Here is a 14,932-nt window from a genome sequence, read left to right on the forward strand (position 1 = left end):
GATATACGTAGAAAGGATATGATGTACCTAGACTCAACACAAAGCTGAATCTTAATTTATGTACACACTCCCTGTCCTGTAGAGAAGCCTTCCACTTTTATTGACCATGAGTGGAGAAGGACACCCCTGTACCTTGCTGGTCAGTGGAGGAGGTCCCCCCCCCCCCACATTGGTGGCCAGAGGAAGAAGGACCCCATAACTTTGGTGGACATGGTACTGTCTCCCTTAAGTTGGTAGTCAATAGGGAGTAGGCTCCTTTATATTGGGGCCAGAGGGAGGAAGAATGTTCCTTATGTTGGGGGTTAGTGGGAAAAATGTCCCTTACATTGGTGGTCATTGAAAGAATGCTGCTTATATGGGTGATCGGTGGAATGATGGTTCTTTATGTTGGTAGTCAATGGGAAGAATGCTCCTTACATTGGTGGTCAGTGGGAAAAATTCTTCTTACATTGGTGGTCAGTGGGAAGAATGTCCCTTACATTGGTGATCAGTGGGAAGAATGTCCCTTACATTGGTGATCAGTGGGAAGAATGTCCCTTACATTGGTGATCAGTGGGAAGAATGTCCCTTACATTGGTGGTCAGTGGGAAGAATGTCCCTTACATTGGTGATCAGTGGAAAGAATGCCCCTTACATTGGTGATCAGTGGGAAGAATGTTCCTTACATTGGTGGTCAGTGGGAAGAATGTCCCTTACATTGGGGGTCAGTGGGAAGAATGCCCCTTACATTGGTGGTCAGTGGGAAGAATGTCCCTTACATTGGTGATCAGTGGGAAGAATGTCCCTTACATTGGTGGTCAGTGGGAAGAATGTCCCTTACATTGGTGATCAGTGGGAAGAATGTCCCTTACATTGGAGGTCAGTGGGAAGAATGTCCCTTACATTGGTGATCAGTGGGAAGAATGTCCCTTACATTGGGGGTCAGTGGGAAGAATGTCCCTTACATTGGGGTCAGTGGGAAGAATGTCCCTTACATTGGTGGTCAGTGGGAAGAATGTCCCTTACATTGGAGGTCAGTGGGAAGAATGTCCCTTACATTGGGGTCAGTGGGAAGAATGTCCCTTACATTGGTGGTCAGTGGGAAGAATGTCCATTACATTGGTGATCAGTGGGAAGAATGTCCCTTACATTGGGGTCAGTGGGAAGAATGCTCCTTACATTGGTGATCAGTGGGAAGAATGTCCCTTACATTGGGGTCAGTGGGAAGAATGCTCCTTACATTGGTGATCAGTGGGAAGAATGCTCCTTACATTGGTGATCAGTGGGAAGAATGTCCCTTACATTGGGGTCAGTGGGAAGAATGCTCCTTACATTGGTGATCAGTGGGATGAATGTTCCTTACATTGGTGATCAGTGGGAAGAATGCTCCTTACATTGGTGATCAGTGGGAAGAATGTCCCTTACATTGGGGTCAGTGGGAAGAATGCTCCTTACATTGGTGATCAGTGGGAAGAATGTCCCTTACATTGGTGATCAGTGGGAAGAATGTTCCTTACATTGGAGGTCAGTGGGAAGAATGTCCCTTACATTGGTGGTCAGTGGGAAGAATGTTCCTTACATTGGAGGTCAGTGGGAAGAATGCCCCTTACATTGGGGGTCAGTGGGAAGAATGTCCCTTACATTGGGGGTCAGTGGAAAGAATGTCCTTTACATTGGTGGTCAGTGGGAAAAATGTCCCTTACGTTGGTGGTCATTGAAAGAATGCTGCTTATATGGGTGATCAGTGGAATGATGGTTCTCATGGCTATAACAATTCCAACATTTGCATTGAGTGTTTGTAAATCTTTTTGTTGTTATTATTGTTCTATATACCTGTATTTATTGTTGTTGTTTTCATTATTATTGTGACATTTATGATTGCATGTAAATTTTAACATTATTTTTATTTGAAAAAGTTTGTATTTCTGTCCTGTGTCCCCATTTCTTGAAACTTTTGCTAGGAGCACAATTACATCTATGTGCACGCATTATCGCGTGTTACCTCCGGCCCCGAAGCGTGTTGCAGTACATACGCTTATGCCTGTGCCTGTCCGTTTTTTATGGATCCTCAGCATGCGCCAGTGTGGCAAAAAGAAAACAAACAAACATGACCGGTACCTTTATTTGCTGTGTGTGTATTGAGGTTCCAATTTAATTAAGGCACATCTAAAATGCATGTCTGCAACATGCGTCCATGTAGAGGGTAACGCACATGCATAGGTGTGAATGGAGCCCAATTTTTGAGGTTCTTCAGAAGTCCATTCATGGCAAATGGACTGTGTAATCTTGATGCAGGAAAATGCATTATGTCCCTTATCTGGAGGACCTGTTGAGTCCCTTATTGGCTTCTTATGTTCCTCAGAGGTTCTGGCAGCATATTCTCTGCTGCTTGGTTCCCAACTCCGCCCACTTTCAAGGAGGAGAATTCATATTGTAACTCATGCATTTATATTTCACTGCTGGATAGTACCAGGGCCCAGGGCAAGGATGTGTAACTAAGAATGGGTTTACTGTCCTATGTTCATTCTCTGCCCCCTTGCCCCACTGTGCCCAGGGCAGCTGCCCCTCCTGCCCACCCCTTGTCCCGGCCCTGCTGCCGGAGTCCCTGAGGAACATTAGAAACTTGTGTGTGACTCAGGCTGTCGCCTTCGGCTACTACCGAAATATCCATCATGGATGGGCTGACCCTTTAATGTGGAACTAAGAATAGGTTTATTGTCCTATGTTCATTCTCTGACCCCCTACTCCACTGTGCCCAGGGCAGCTGTCCCTCCTGCCCACCCCTTGTCCCAGCCCTGCTGCCAGAGTCCCTGAGGAACATTAGAAACCTGTGTGTGACTCAGGCTGTCGCCTTCGGCTACTACCGAAATATCCTTCATGGATGGGCTGACCCTTTAATGTGGAACTAAGAATAGGTTTATTGTCCTATGTTCATTCTCTGCCCCCCTGCTCCACTGTGCCCAGGGCAGCTGTCCCTCCTGCCCACCCCTTGTCCCGGCCCTGCTGCCGGAGTCCTTGAGGAACATTAAAAACCTGTGCGTGACTCAGGCTGTTGGCCTCCAACTACTCCCGAAATATCCATCATGGACAGGCTGACCCTTTAATGTGGAACTAAGAATAGGTTTAGTGTCCTATGTTCATTATCTGCCCCCCTGCTCAACTGTGCCCAGGGCAGCTGTCCCTCCTGCCCACCCCTTGTCCCAGCCCTACTGCCAGAGTCCCTGAGGAACATTCATGGACGGGCTAACCCTTTAGTTGTCCCTGACCGGCAATGTGTGGGAAGTGTGTTGTAATTTGTGACCTCTTTGCATTTGTCCTGACAGCCTGTGCCCCAGCAGTGGTGACGAACTGCACCTCCTTTATCCCGACCTACCAGAGGGGCTTTTTCTGCAGTGATGGGAGCATAAGGCATGAGTTTAAGAGAAGCACCATATCTGTCCCACTGCTCCTGTCAATTGGGGTTTTGGTGGCAATGGTTACTGTAAGTGACAAGCGCTTTGGCACGGTAGCCTCGTCTGGGCCCACGCGACTATCTGAAGGTTGTGCTAATTCCCAGCAGACCACAGGAAGGTGGGGTCAAGCTGGCCGCACGGGTAACAACCTGATAGAACAAGCTCTTCGCCAAAAATAATGCAGCACAGGGGCCTATCTAAACATCACATTCAAATTACATCCAGGTCAGATCGGCCCCCTCGCTGCAAATGAAAGGAGATTATACAATCAGGTTGTGAAATGTGTGGCCAGCTTTAAAGAGGAACTCAGCTTTAAGAGATCGATTGTAAGAAGACGATTAAAGTGCATCTCCAGCCTAAAAGGGTTTTCATTGTTGTCTGGGTCCCCACTGGTAGGGCTTACTCTTCATGTTTGTCCAGAAGACAAATAGTGATGGGAAATGTAACATTTACTGGTTGTCACCAGTACAGGAAGTGAGGGGAAATCTTCCAATGGGGACACCTGCTGTCTCAGAAGGGATGTTCGTTCTCACACGTGAGAGAATTCCCCACACTTCTTGTTATGTCTCCAGGACAGGTGTGTTGGTAGAGCACCAAACACAAAACAGGAAAGGTAGGACTTAAAATGTTTATTTTGGGGCCAACGTTCTGTCAACTGGGGCATCTTTGGGGGTCCCTGGAGTCATATAAGTTGATTGGAGAGAGTGGAAGTGCTACAAGTATAGTGTAAGTCTGGTAAACCTTTATTTTCCAGGACAGGAGGTCACAAAAACATTTGACGCGTTTCGGGTGCTCAATATCCCCCCTTCATCGGGGTTTGGGTGCTGCTAGTAAATGTACTTGAAGCCTTCTGGCTGACCAGTGACCTGATTGAGATAAATTCTATGCTTTATTTTACAGTTTGCTGTCCAGTACTCTCCAAATTCACTATCAGCATCCGAGCCCTGATGAAGGGGCAGTATTTAGCCCTCGAAACGCGTTGGATTTTCGCTTTTGACTTACTGTCTTGCAAAATAAAATTTTCCAGCACTTACACTAAAATTGTACTGTAGTACTATACAGGACAGGAACTGAAGGAGAGACAGACAGCAAAAAAGAAAAAAAAATACTATCAATAATTAAAAATATAAAAAAAGACCTTTCAGGGCTCCTAACTTCTTTATTCTATCCAAAACAACAACAAAAAGTTTTACTTGTAGACACACTTTAAAGTAGAACTAAAGGCAAAACTTTTTAATTTTGGATGGCATAAAGGATAAAGGTCATAACCACTGTTGGTTTTTTTTTTTGTCACCCTTGTCCCATGGGGGAAATTTTTCTTCACTTCCTGTCCTATAGCCAAGACCGGAAGTGAGAGGAAATCCCTCCAAAGTGAGGAAATCCCTGGGGGGTCACCAGAACTAGTCTCCCCACTAGAAGATTTCCCCCCTGTTAGGCCCCTTTCACATGGGGCGGACTCATAGCGGACCCTCCTGGTCAGCGGGGAATCTGTTTGCTGATCCCTGCTGAGCAGGCAGATGACTTATGCAGAGCGGACACAGCCCGCTGTTCTCTATTGGGCGGTCAGATGGGAATGGACCGCCTGTCCGTTTCCATCCGACTGCCATTCTAGGAGGGTCCACTGCCTGAGTCCACCCCGTGTGAAAGGGGCCTAACAGAGGGGGGATCTTCTAGTGGGGAGAATCTGTCTGCTATTCCCTGCTGAGCAGGCAGATGACTTATGCAGAGCGGACACAGCCTCCTATTCTCTATGGGGCAGTCAGATGGGAACGACTGCCATCCGACTGCCATTCCAGGAGGGTCCGCTGCTTGAGTCCACCCCGTGTGAAGGGGACCCAACAGAGGGGAAATCTTCTAGTGGGGAGAATCTGTCTGCTGATCCCTATTGAGCAGGCAGATGACTTATGCAGAGCGGACACGGACACAGCCAGCTGTTCTCTATTGGGCAGTCAGATGGGAACGGGCCACCTGTCTGTTTCCATCCGACTGCCATCCAACTGCCATTCCAGGAGGGTCCGCTGCCTGAGTCCACCCCGTGTGAAAGGGACCCAACAGAGGGGAAATCTTCTAGTGGGGAGAATCTGTCTGCTGATCCCTACTGAGCAGGCAGATGACTTATGCAGAGCGGACACGGACACAGCCAGCTGTTCTCTATTGGGCGGTCAGATGGGAAAGGCCCGCCTGTCCATTTCCATCCGACTGCCCAGGAGGGTCCGTTGCCTGAGTCCGCCCCATGTGAAAGGGGTCTAACAGAGGGGAAATCTTCTAGTGGGGAGAATCTGTCTGACAGGGGCGGACTGACAATTCAAGCACTCGGGCACTGCCCAAGGGCCCGGGGTCAGTAGGGGACCCATGAAATGTCCCAGGTACCTTTTTTTAGGTTTTTTTTGAGTGTGGGCAAGGACAAGGGGCCCCATGATCCCCTATTGCCCGGGGGCCCCATGAGTTGTCAGTCTGCCCCTGCTGTCTGCTGATCCCTATTGAGCAGGCAGATGACTTATGCAGAGCGGACACGGACAGCTGTTCTCTGTTGGGTGGTCAGATGGGAAAGGACTGCCTGTCCATTTTCATTCGACTGCCATCCGACTGCCATTCCAGGAGGGTCCGTTGCCTGGGTGCACCCCGTGTGAAAGGGGCCAAACAGAGGGGAAATCTTCTAGTGGGGAGAATTTGTGTGCTGATCCTTGCTGAGCAGGCAGATGACTTATGCAGAGCGGACATGTATACCGCCCCCTGTTCTCTATTGAGTGGTCAGATGGGAACGGACCGCCTGTCTGTTTCCATCCAACCGCCATCTGACTGCCATTCCAGGAGGATCTGCTGCCTGAGTCCACCCCGCGTGAAAGGGTTCTAACAGAGGGGAAATCTTCTAGTGGGGAGAATCTGTCTGCTGATCCCTGCTGAGCAGGCAGATGACTTGTGCAGAGCGGACACAGCCCCCTGTTCTCTACTGGGCGGTCAGATGGAAATGGATCGCCTGTCCATTTCCATCCGACTGCCATCCGAACCGATCCCCCAGACAGATGGGGAACAGATCCCCAGACAGGATCGAATGTTCTTTGACCTCCGCTGCTCTATAGCGAACAATAGATAGTCCGATCGGGTCCACCTAAAAAAACTGATAGGTAGACCCGACTGGTCTGCCCGTGTGAAAGGGGCCTCATTCTTCTGAGGACAACCCCAAATTTTGGATTTTCTTTCACTTTCAGTGATAAGGCACCAGGACAAATAGAGAAGGTGAATATCCCCAACGGGGTACAGACAACAATATAACCCTGACAGGGGTTCTAACCCTCCTCCACTCCATCCAAAACGAAAAGAGTGCCTAAATGTTTGCCAGCTTAGAGAAGGAGAGTCTCCTTTCATAAGGAGATGGACCTGAGTTCCGCCTGAAGCAGATGTTGCGTTGGCCCAGACAGCTCGTGCCGTTGCGCTACCTTGTTGCGTGTAATGTTTCGCCTGCATCATCACATTGACGATCTCTTTGTTTTGTCTCTCTCTCTCTCTTGCTCTTTCGCTAGCTGCCCTGCCTTTCCTGATAATTGAATCTAATCAAATCCGGCCGTATGAACGGGGGTTTTACTGTGACGATGAAAGCATCAAGTACCCCATCAAACCGGGAGAGACAATTAATGATGCTGTGCTATCCGCTGTCGGCATTTTAATTTCCGTCCTCGCTGTAAGTGTCTCAAGCTGCCAATCACTACAAATCCTTCTCTTCTGTCTTCTTTTGCCTTTTACAGGATGTTCTTCTCATTCCGACCGCAAAAGGGAACCTGCTGGGGCAGAAATTGGGAAGATTTTTATATGGTGCCACTTCCTAGACCTGTAATTAAATGTAAAACAGTCCATGTTTACCAACATTATGTTCTCATATCCCAGGACATTGTGAAATCCACCAGATGGGGAAGTCCCAAATGTGCCCACTTTACAGGGTGGTCCAGCCTAGATCTCGCCTCTAAATATGCCCATCACACTTTTTGGGTCAGTCATGACCAGGCCCCGCTTCCCCATTTTATAGTTTGGTCCCGACAAGGCCATGCCTCTAAATATGTGGGGACCGTCAATCATGTCAACTTTATGGGCTGGCTCCACCTTGACCTTGTCTCTAAATATATAGGGACTGCCCATCATGTCTGTTTTTTGGGTTGGTCCAGCTTAGACTCCACCTCTAAATATGCCCATCACACTTTTTGGGTTAGTCATGACCAGGCCCCGCTTCCCCATTTTATAGTTTGGTCCCGACAAGGCTGTGCCTCTAAATATGTGGGGACTGTCCATCATGCCAACTTTATGGGTTGGTTCCACCTAGACCTTGTCTCTAAATATATAGGGACTGCCCATCATTTTTGTTTTATGGGTTGGTCCAGCTTAGACTCCACCTCTAAATTTGGCCATCACACTTTTTGGGTTAGTCATGACCAGGCCTCGCTTCCCCATGTGCTCATTTTATAGTTTGGTCCCCGACAAGGCCGTGCCTCTATATATGTGGGGACTGTCCATCATGCCAACTTTATGGGTTGGTTCCACCTAGACCTTGTCTCTAAATATATAGGGACTGCCCATCATGTCTGTTTTATGGGTTGGTCCAGCTTAGACTCCACCTCTAAATATGCCCATCACATTTTTTGGGTTAGTCATTACCAGGCCCCTCTTCCCCATGTGCTCATTTTATAGTTTGGTCCCGACAAGGCCGTGCCTCTAAATATGTGAGGACTGTCCTTCATGTCAACTTTATGGGTTGGCTCCACCTAGACCTTGTCTCTAATTATATAGGGACTGCCCATCATGTCTGTTTTATGGGTTGGTTCAGCTTAGACTCCACCTCTAAATATGCCCATCACACTTTTTTGGGTTAGTCATGACCAGGCCCCGCTTCCCCTTGTGCTCATTTTATAGTTTGGTCCCGACAAGGCCGTGCCTCTAAATATGTGGGGACTGCCTGTCATGTCAACTTTATGGGTTGGCTCCACCTAGACCTTGTCTCTAAATATATAGGGACTGCCCATCATGTCTATTTTATAGGTTGGTCCAGCTTAGATTCCACCTCTAAATATGCCCATTGCACCTACTTTTTGGTTTTGGGTAAGCCAGACCCTGCTTATAAAATGTGCCCATTTTATAGCCTGGTCCTGACTCTGCCTGACCTGACTCTATATATGTAGGAACCGCACATAATGTCCACTATATAGGTTGGTCCAGCCTACATTCCACCTGTAAACATGTGGGGGCTGCCCCTCACACCCATTTTCTGGGCTGGTCATGGTCAGACACTGATTCTAAAATGTAATGTGCTTGCTTTACAGTCTGGTCCTGAAAAGTCCCTGTCTGTAAATAAGTGGGGACCGGCTATCATGTCCACTTATGGGTTGGCCCCATCTAGACCTTGCCTCTAAATATGTAGAAACCACCCACAGTAGCCTCAGGACAGTTAAGGAACTTTTTTTGCTCTCAGTGGAGTTCCTAACACCTCTTAATAATAAGAAGAATAAGAATATAACATAATAATTACAATAAAATAATTAATAATACAAATTATATAGTAAATAATACAAATAATATAAATAAAATAAATATAAATAAAAACACATAAATTATGTTATAAATAATAAAAAAATCAAATAAAAATAATACAATACAAAAAATTATAATACAAAACTTATAAAACTGAAAAATAACATAATTAATAAAAAAAATAAAACAATAATAATAATAAAAATAATAATGATAAAAAATAAATATAATATAAATACACATATACCCAAATTAATATTATAAATAATAATAATAAACAATATGAAAATAAATCCAAGAAATAAATAGAAAAAGGAAAAAAAATTTAGATAGAAAATATGTTGTAAAAATAATAAAAAATAAATATCTTATCTCATATTAGGGCATTCAAAGACATCTAAGAATGACTCCATTAATTAAGCAATTAAGGCATTTTTATTCTTATGAATTTCAAATACACACTTACAGGGAGTAGGTTATGTGAGTGTTCCCCTGAAGCTCATTTAGTCAAGTGTAAAACTAACCCTTTACAAAAAAAAAAATCGGCCATTTGAACTTGAACAAACATTGAAACACAGAAATAATTGAATTAGTTATCTTCTTACCCTTCTCCAGTAGTGATGGGAAATAAGATACAAAGTTGTACCTAAAATTGTTACCAATTACACCCCCATCACTAATGCCATGTGTGAGAGGTCAGGTTGCTCCTTGCTGTTGAACACAAGAGGTACGGCTGTTATTTGGTCCATCATGTTTTCCTTGCAAAATGGAAACACACCTCAGCGGTTAATTGGCAGAGACTTAATTCCCCAATTTACAAGTTGCTACATCTGGTCCATCCCTGGGACCACCAACAGAGCCAGTGTCAGATAGAGAGGAAAGATGGGGACTGACAGATAAACAAATAAAGGAGGATGGCCGTCCTCCAGGCTTCATTTCCCCCAAAAAATAACATTTTTTTTTTCTCAGCGATGGACATGGTACCGCAGTGTGGTGTTCTCACCGATTCTGTCCCCAGGCAAAATTAGGAGAAATGTCTGTATTTTTTTTTCCGGTTTGGGCACCTATAATTTTATGAAGACAAACCAAGTCTCTTCTTTCTTCTGGAAAAGAGCCATTTTCTCATAACTCGACAAGCCACAATTATAGTTCTTTATGGCTGTAGCTTACACGCTGTGGCACCAATGCAAGTAAACATGAAAAAAAAAAGTTTCACATTCCCAAAATAAACGAAAAAAAAAAAAAGAAATTTCCCAAAATTTTTCAGCCTGTAACATTAAGCATCACATGGGATCCATAGTCCTTGGAGATCATTACTTTTTGACAAAGGTAGGCAAAACTGAAAATTTTTATTTTCTCTAACATTTTAAAGAAAAATCAGGAGATTTTGGCAAAATTTTGTCAATGACCAGAAATGCATTGGAGTTTGGGTGTACAAAAAAAGTTTCTTAAAATGATGGACCTTTAACATTAAACATTGAATGGGATCTATAGGTACTAAAAATCATTAGTTTGTTACAAGGGGTGAGCAAAACCGAGTGTTTAAATGAAAAATCTTGAGATTTTGATTGTAAGCTCTAACGATAATAATAATTTTGGCAAAATTTTGCCAATCATCCCAAATTAATCAGGTCAATGGGAAAGCAAAAAATATGGGTTTTTGTGTTTTTTAAGGGTGAAATGGGTTTTAAATGGCTCTTGAAGTTTTTTATAAACTCCTCAACCTGTTTATGTGCCAAGAAACAGCTCCTCATTAGACTAATTTATTATTTTTGGGGGTTTTTTTTGCAGTAACAAAAAAAAATAGGTAAGAAATAGTAAAATAAAAAGATAATGCAGAAGTGCTGAGACTAAGGGCCTTTTTGGTGGGGTGCATTAATGCGTTGGCACCTTGTTGCAGTAAAGTCATGGAGCTCCAATGCACATTCATTCGGTAATACGCTTGGAAAAAAATGTTTCACATCCCCAAAAATAAGTGAAAAAAAAATAAAGAAATTTCCCAAAATTTTTCAGCCTGTAACATTAAGCATTACATGGGACCCATAGCCATTGGAGATCATTACTTTTTGACAAAGGTAGGCAAAACTGAGAATTTAAATTTTCTCTAACATTTTAAAGAAAAATCAGGAGATTTTGGCAAAATTTTGTCAATGACCAGAAATGCATTGGAGTTTAAGTGTACAAAAAATGATGGACCTTTAACATTAAACATTGAATGGGATCTATAGGTACTAAAAATCATTAGTTTGTTACAAGGGGTGAGCAAAACCGAGCGTTTAAATGAAAAATATTGAGATTTTGATTGTAAGCTCTAACGATAATAATAATTTTGGCAAAATTTTGCCAATCATCCCAAATTAATCAGGTCAATGGGAAAGCAAAAAATATGGGTTTTTGTGTTTTTTAAGGGTGAAATGGGTTTTAAATGGTTCTTGAGGTTTATATAAACTCCTCAACCTGTTTATGTGCCAAGAAACAGCTCCTCATTAGACTAATTTATTATTTTTGTTTTTTTGCAGTAACAAAAAAAAATAGGTAAGAAATAGTAAAATAAAAAGATAACGCAGCAGTGCATAAATAACCATTACATACCTGAGACTAAGGACCTTTTTGGTGGGGTGCAATAATGCGTTGGCACCTTGTTGTAATAAAGTCATGGAGTTCCAATGCACATTCATTCGGTAATACACTTGGAAAAAAATGTTTCACATTCCCAAAAATAAGTGAAAAAAAAATAAAGAAATTTCCCTAAAATTTTTAGCCTGTAACATTAAGCATTATATGGGATCCATAACATTGGAGACCAATACTTTTTGACAAAGGGTAAGCAAAAATGAGAATTTTAATTTTCTCTAAAATTTTAAAGAAAAATCAGGAGATTTTGGCAAAATTTTGCCAATGACCAGAAATGCATTGGAGTTTGGGTGTACAAAAAAAGTTTCTTAAAATGATGGACCTTTAACATTAGACATTGAATGGGATCTATAGGTACTAAAAATCATTAGTTTGTTACAAGGGGTGGGCAAAACTGAGCATTTTAAGTTGGTTAAAGTCAGGGGCGGACTGACCATTCGAGCACTGCCCGAGGGCCCGGGGTCAGTAGGGGGCCCCATGAAATGCCCCTGCTATCTTTTATAGGGTTTTTTGGGTGTGCTTTGAGTGTGGACAAGGACACAGGGGCCCCATGATCCCCTATTGCCTGGGGGCCCCATGATCACCTATTGCCCAGGGGCCCCATGAGTTGTCAGTCTGCCCCTGGTTAAAATTTAAATGCAAAATTAGGAGATTTTGATTGTAAGCTCTAACGAGCCGGGCCCTCTGTTTCCTCTTGTACCAAATCGTATTGTAACTGTAATGTCTACCTTCATTTTGTAAAGCGCTGAGCAAACTGTTGGCTCTGTATAAATCCTGTATAATAATATTAATAATAATAATAATAATTTTGGTAAAATTTTGCCAATCATCCCAAATTAATCAGGTCAATGGGAAAGCAAAAAATATGGGTTTTTGTATTTTTTTAAGGGTGAAATTGGTTTTAAATGGCTCTTGAGGTTTATATAAATGCCTCAACCTGTTTATGTGCCAAGAAATTAGACTATTATTATTTTTGGTTTTTTTTTTTTGCAGTAACAAAAAAAAAAACAGGCAAGAAATAGTAAAATAAAAAATACAACGCAGCAGTGCATAAATAACCATTAAATACCTAAGGCTGAGGGCCTTTTTGGTGGGGTGCATTAGTGCGTTGGCACCTTGTTGCAGTAAAGCCTTGGAGCATTACCAAATATGATGAATTTCCTTTTTTTTTTTGGACATTTTGATGTGTTGCCAGCCCATTGATTTGGATGGGCTGCCCTACCTGAGGTTAACGTGTGAAGAAACAACTGGGACTAGGACACCAATGTGAATTCAGCCATCATCCACTTAAGAACATTCCATCAACTACACCACATTTATTGGGTCTTGTTTTTGGCAGAGCTCCTGACAGAGCCCCATTTTTGCCCCCTGCAAGTGGTCCTTCCCAACCTTTTCACTATCGATAATCTAAGCTTTAGTGCTGTGTATGTTACATGTTGTAGTGTTTTCTTCTCACATATTTATTTAAAGTGTGCTTGGGGCTTTCACATAGTCTAGCCAGCCATACTGGGGACCTTCAGAATCACTAGAAACCAGTCAGTTTAGCCAGTGTTATCACCATTTTACGGTCAATTGACGTGAAGTCTAAGGGTCCAAGTCTTCTGTACCAACGTTGGCCTTTTTAAGAAATCTGCGAGCAGGTTTGGGATGGTGTTGAGTGGAAATGAGCAACCTTTAACATCCCAATAGTTTATAAAAGACATACATGGAGGTATAAAGATGTTTTTTCTAGTGAATTCATTGGCTGTCTATCTGTATGCTGGCACTAGTAAGAAAATAAAATGGCGGCCTAACTGTGTTTGCAACAGGTACACTTTAAGCTCACCATGTTTGTGTCTGTTGGGTTGCATTGCACCCATAACCCACACAGCTCCTTGTCTTCACAGATCATAGTCGGAGAGTTCTTCCGCATCTACTACCTGAAGGAGCGGTCCTATTCCTTCATCCAGAATCCCTACGTGGCTGCTTTGTACAAACAGGTTGGCTGTTTTATCTTCGGATGCGCCATCAGTCAGTCCTTCACGGACATTGCCAAGGTTTCCATTGGCCGCCTGCGACCCCACTTCCTGGCGGTCTGCAATCCGGATTTTACAAAGATCAACTGTTCCTTGGGATACATTCAAAATTACACATGTATAGGATCACCGAATAAAGTCATGGAAGCAAGGTAGGATGTCTAAAATATTATTTTTTTTAGTGTTTTATTGTATAAGGAAAACTGAATTGAAAAAGAACCAAAGACTAGTACTATAAAGAATTGGGGGGGGGAGTGGGTTATCCTGGAACCTGTTGATGGGGTTGTGAGAAAGCCTCTAGTCCAGACATTCTCAACCTTTTTACTCCACTGGAACCCTTGAAATAATTGTCAGGTCAGTAGAGTTAAATCATCAGGGGTTAGTGGGAAGAAGACCGCCTACATTGGTGGTCAGTGTGACCAATACCCTCCTTACAGAGGGTGAGATCATCCTAAAGATCATTGGTGTCATGCCATTGGCTCTGCCAAAGGGCACTGGACATGAAACAATGTAGACACCATCAGTTAAGAGGTCAATCAGCCACGGCTCAATGAACCCCTAGAAACCTTTGGAGGAACCCTGGTTGAGAATGGCTGCCCTATACCAACCTGTTGATGGGGTTGTGAGAAAGCCTCTAGTCCAGATGTTATCAACGTTTTTACTCCACAGGAACCCTCAAAATAATTGTCCGGTTACTAGAATTAAATCATCAGGGGTTAGTGGGAAGAAGACCACTTGCATTGGTGGTCAGTGTGACCAATACCCTCCTTACAGAGGGTGAGATCATCCTAAAGAGCATTGGTGTCATGCCGTTGGCTCTGCCAAGGGGCACTGGACATGAAACAATGTAGACACCATCAGTTAAGAGGTCTATCAGCCACAGCTCAATGAACCCCTAGAAACCTTTGGAGGAACCCTGGTTGAGAATGGCTGCCCTATACCAACCTGTTGATGGGGTTGTGAGAAAGCCTCTAGTCCAGACGTTATCAATCTTTTTTACTCCACGGGAACCCTTGAAATAATTGTCCGGTTACTAGAATTAAATCATCAGGGGTTAGTGGGAAGAAGACCACTTACATTGGTGGTCAGTGTGACCAATACCCTCCTTAGAGGGTGAGATCACCCTAAAGAGCATTGGTGTCATGCCGTTGACTCTGCCAAGGGGCACTGGACATGAAACAATGTAGGCACCATCAGATAACTCAATGAACCCCTAGAGACCTCTGGAGGAACCCTGGTTGAGAATGGCTGCCCTATGCCAACAGTTAGTGAATCCTTGGAAAGTGATATCCATCCAAAGGTCCTTTTTTTAATTATAATTTAAAGTTAATGCATTTT

General features: G+C 43.5%; 1 protein-coding gene across 2 annotated transcripts in view; it reads left to right on the forward strand.

Annotated features, from left to right (window-relative positions):
- The window catches only part of PLPP3 (phospholipid phosphatase 3), a 116,589-nt gene that overhangs the window by 48,107 nt on the left and 53,550 nt on the right, over positions 1-14,932 (forward strand). Inside the window, exons 2-3 of one of the 2 annotated variants that reach the window (XM_089656569.1) lie at positions 3,303-3,460; positions 13,466-13,746. In XM_089656569.1, the coding sequence (XP_089512695.1) occupies positions 3,303-3,460; positions 13,466-13,746 (439 nt within the window). Of the gene's footprint in view, positions 1-3,302; positions 3,461-6,952; positions 7,111-13,465; positions 13,747-14,932 lie in introns of both variants that reach the window. The other variant, XM_089656568.1, reaches the window with a different exon arrangement.

This window comes from Staurois parvus, unplaced genomic scaffold (genome assembly GCF_062004578.1).
Source record: "Staurois parvus isolate SC_StPar_1 unplaced genomic scaffold, SC_StPar_1.0 ptg000917l, whole genome shotgun sequence".
Classification (NCBI taxonomy): domain Eukaryota; kingdom Metazoa; phylum Chordata; class Amphibia; order Anura; family Ranidae; genus Staurois; species Staurois parvus.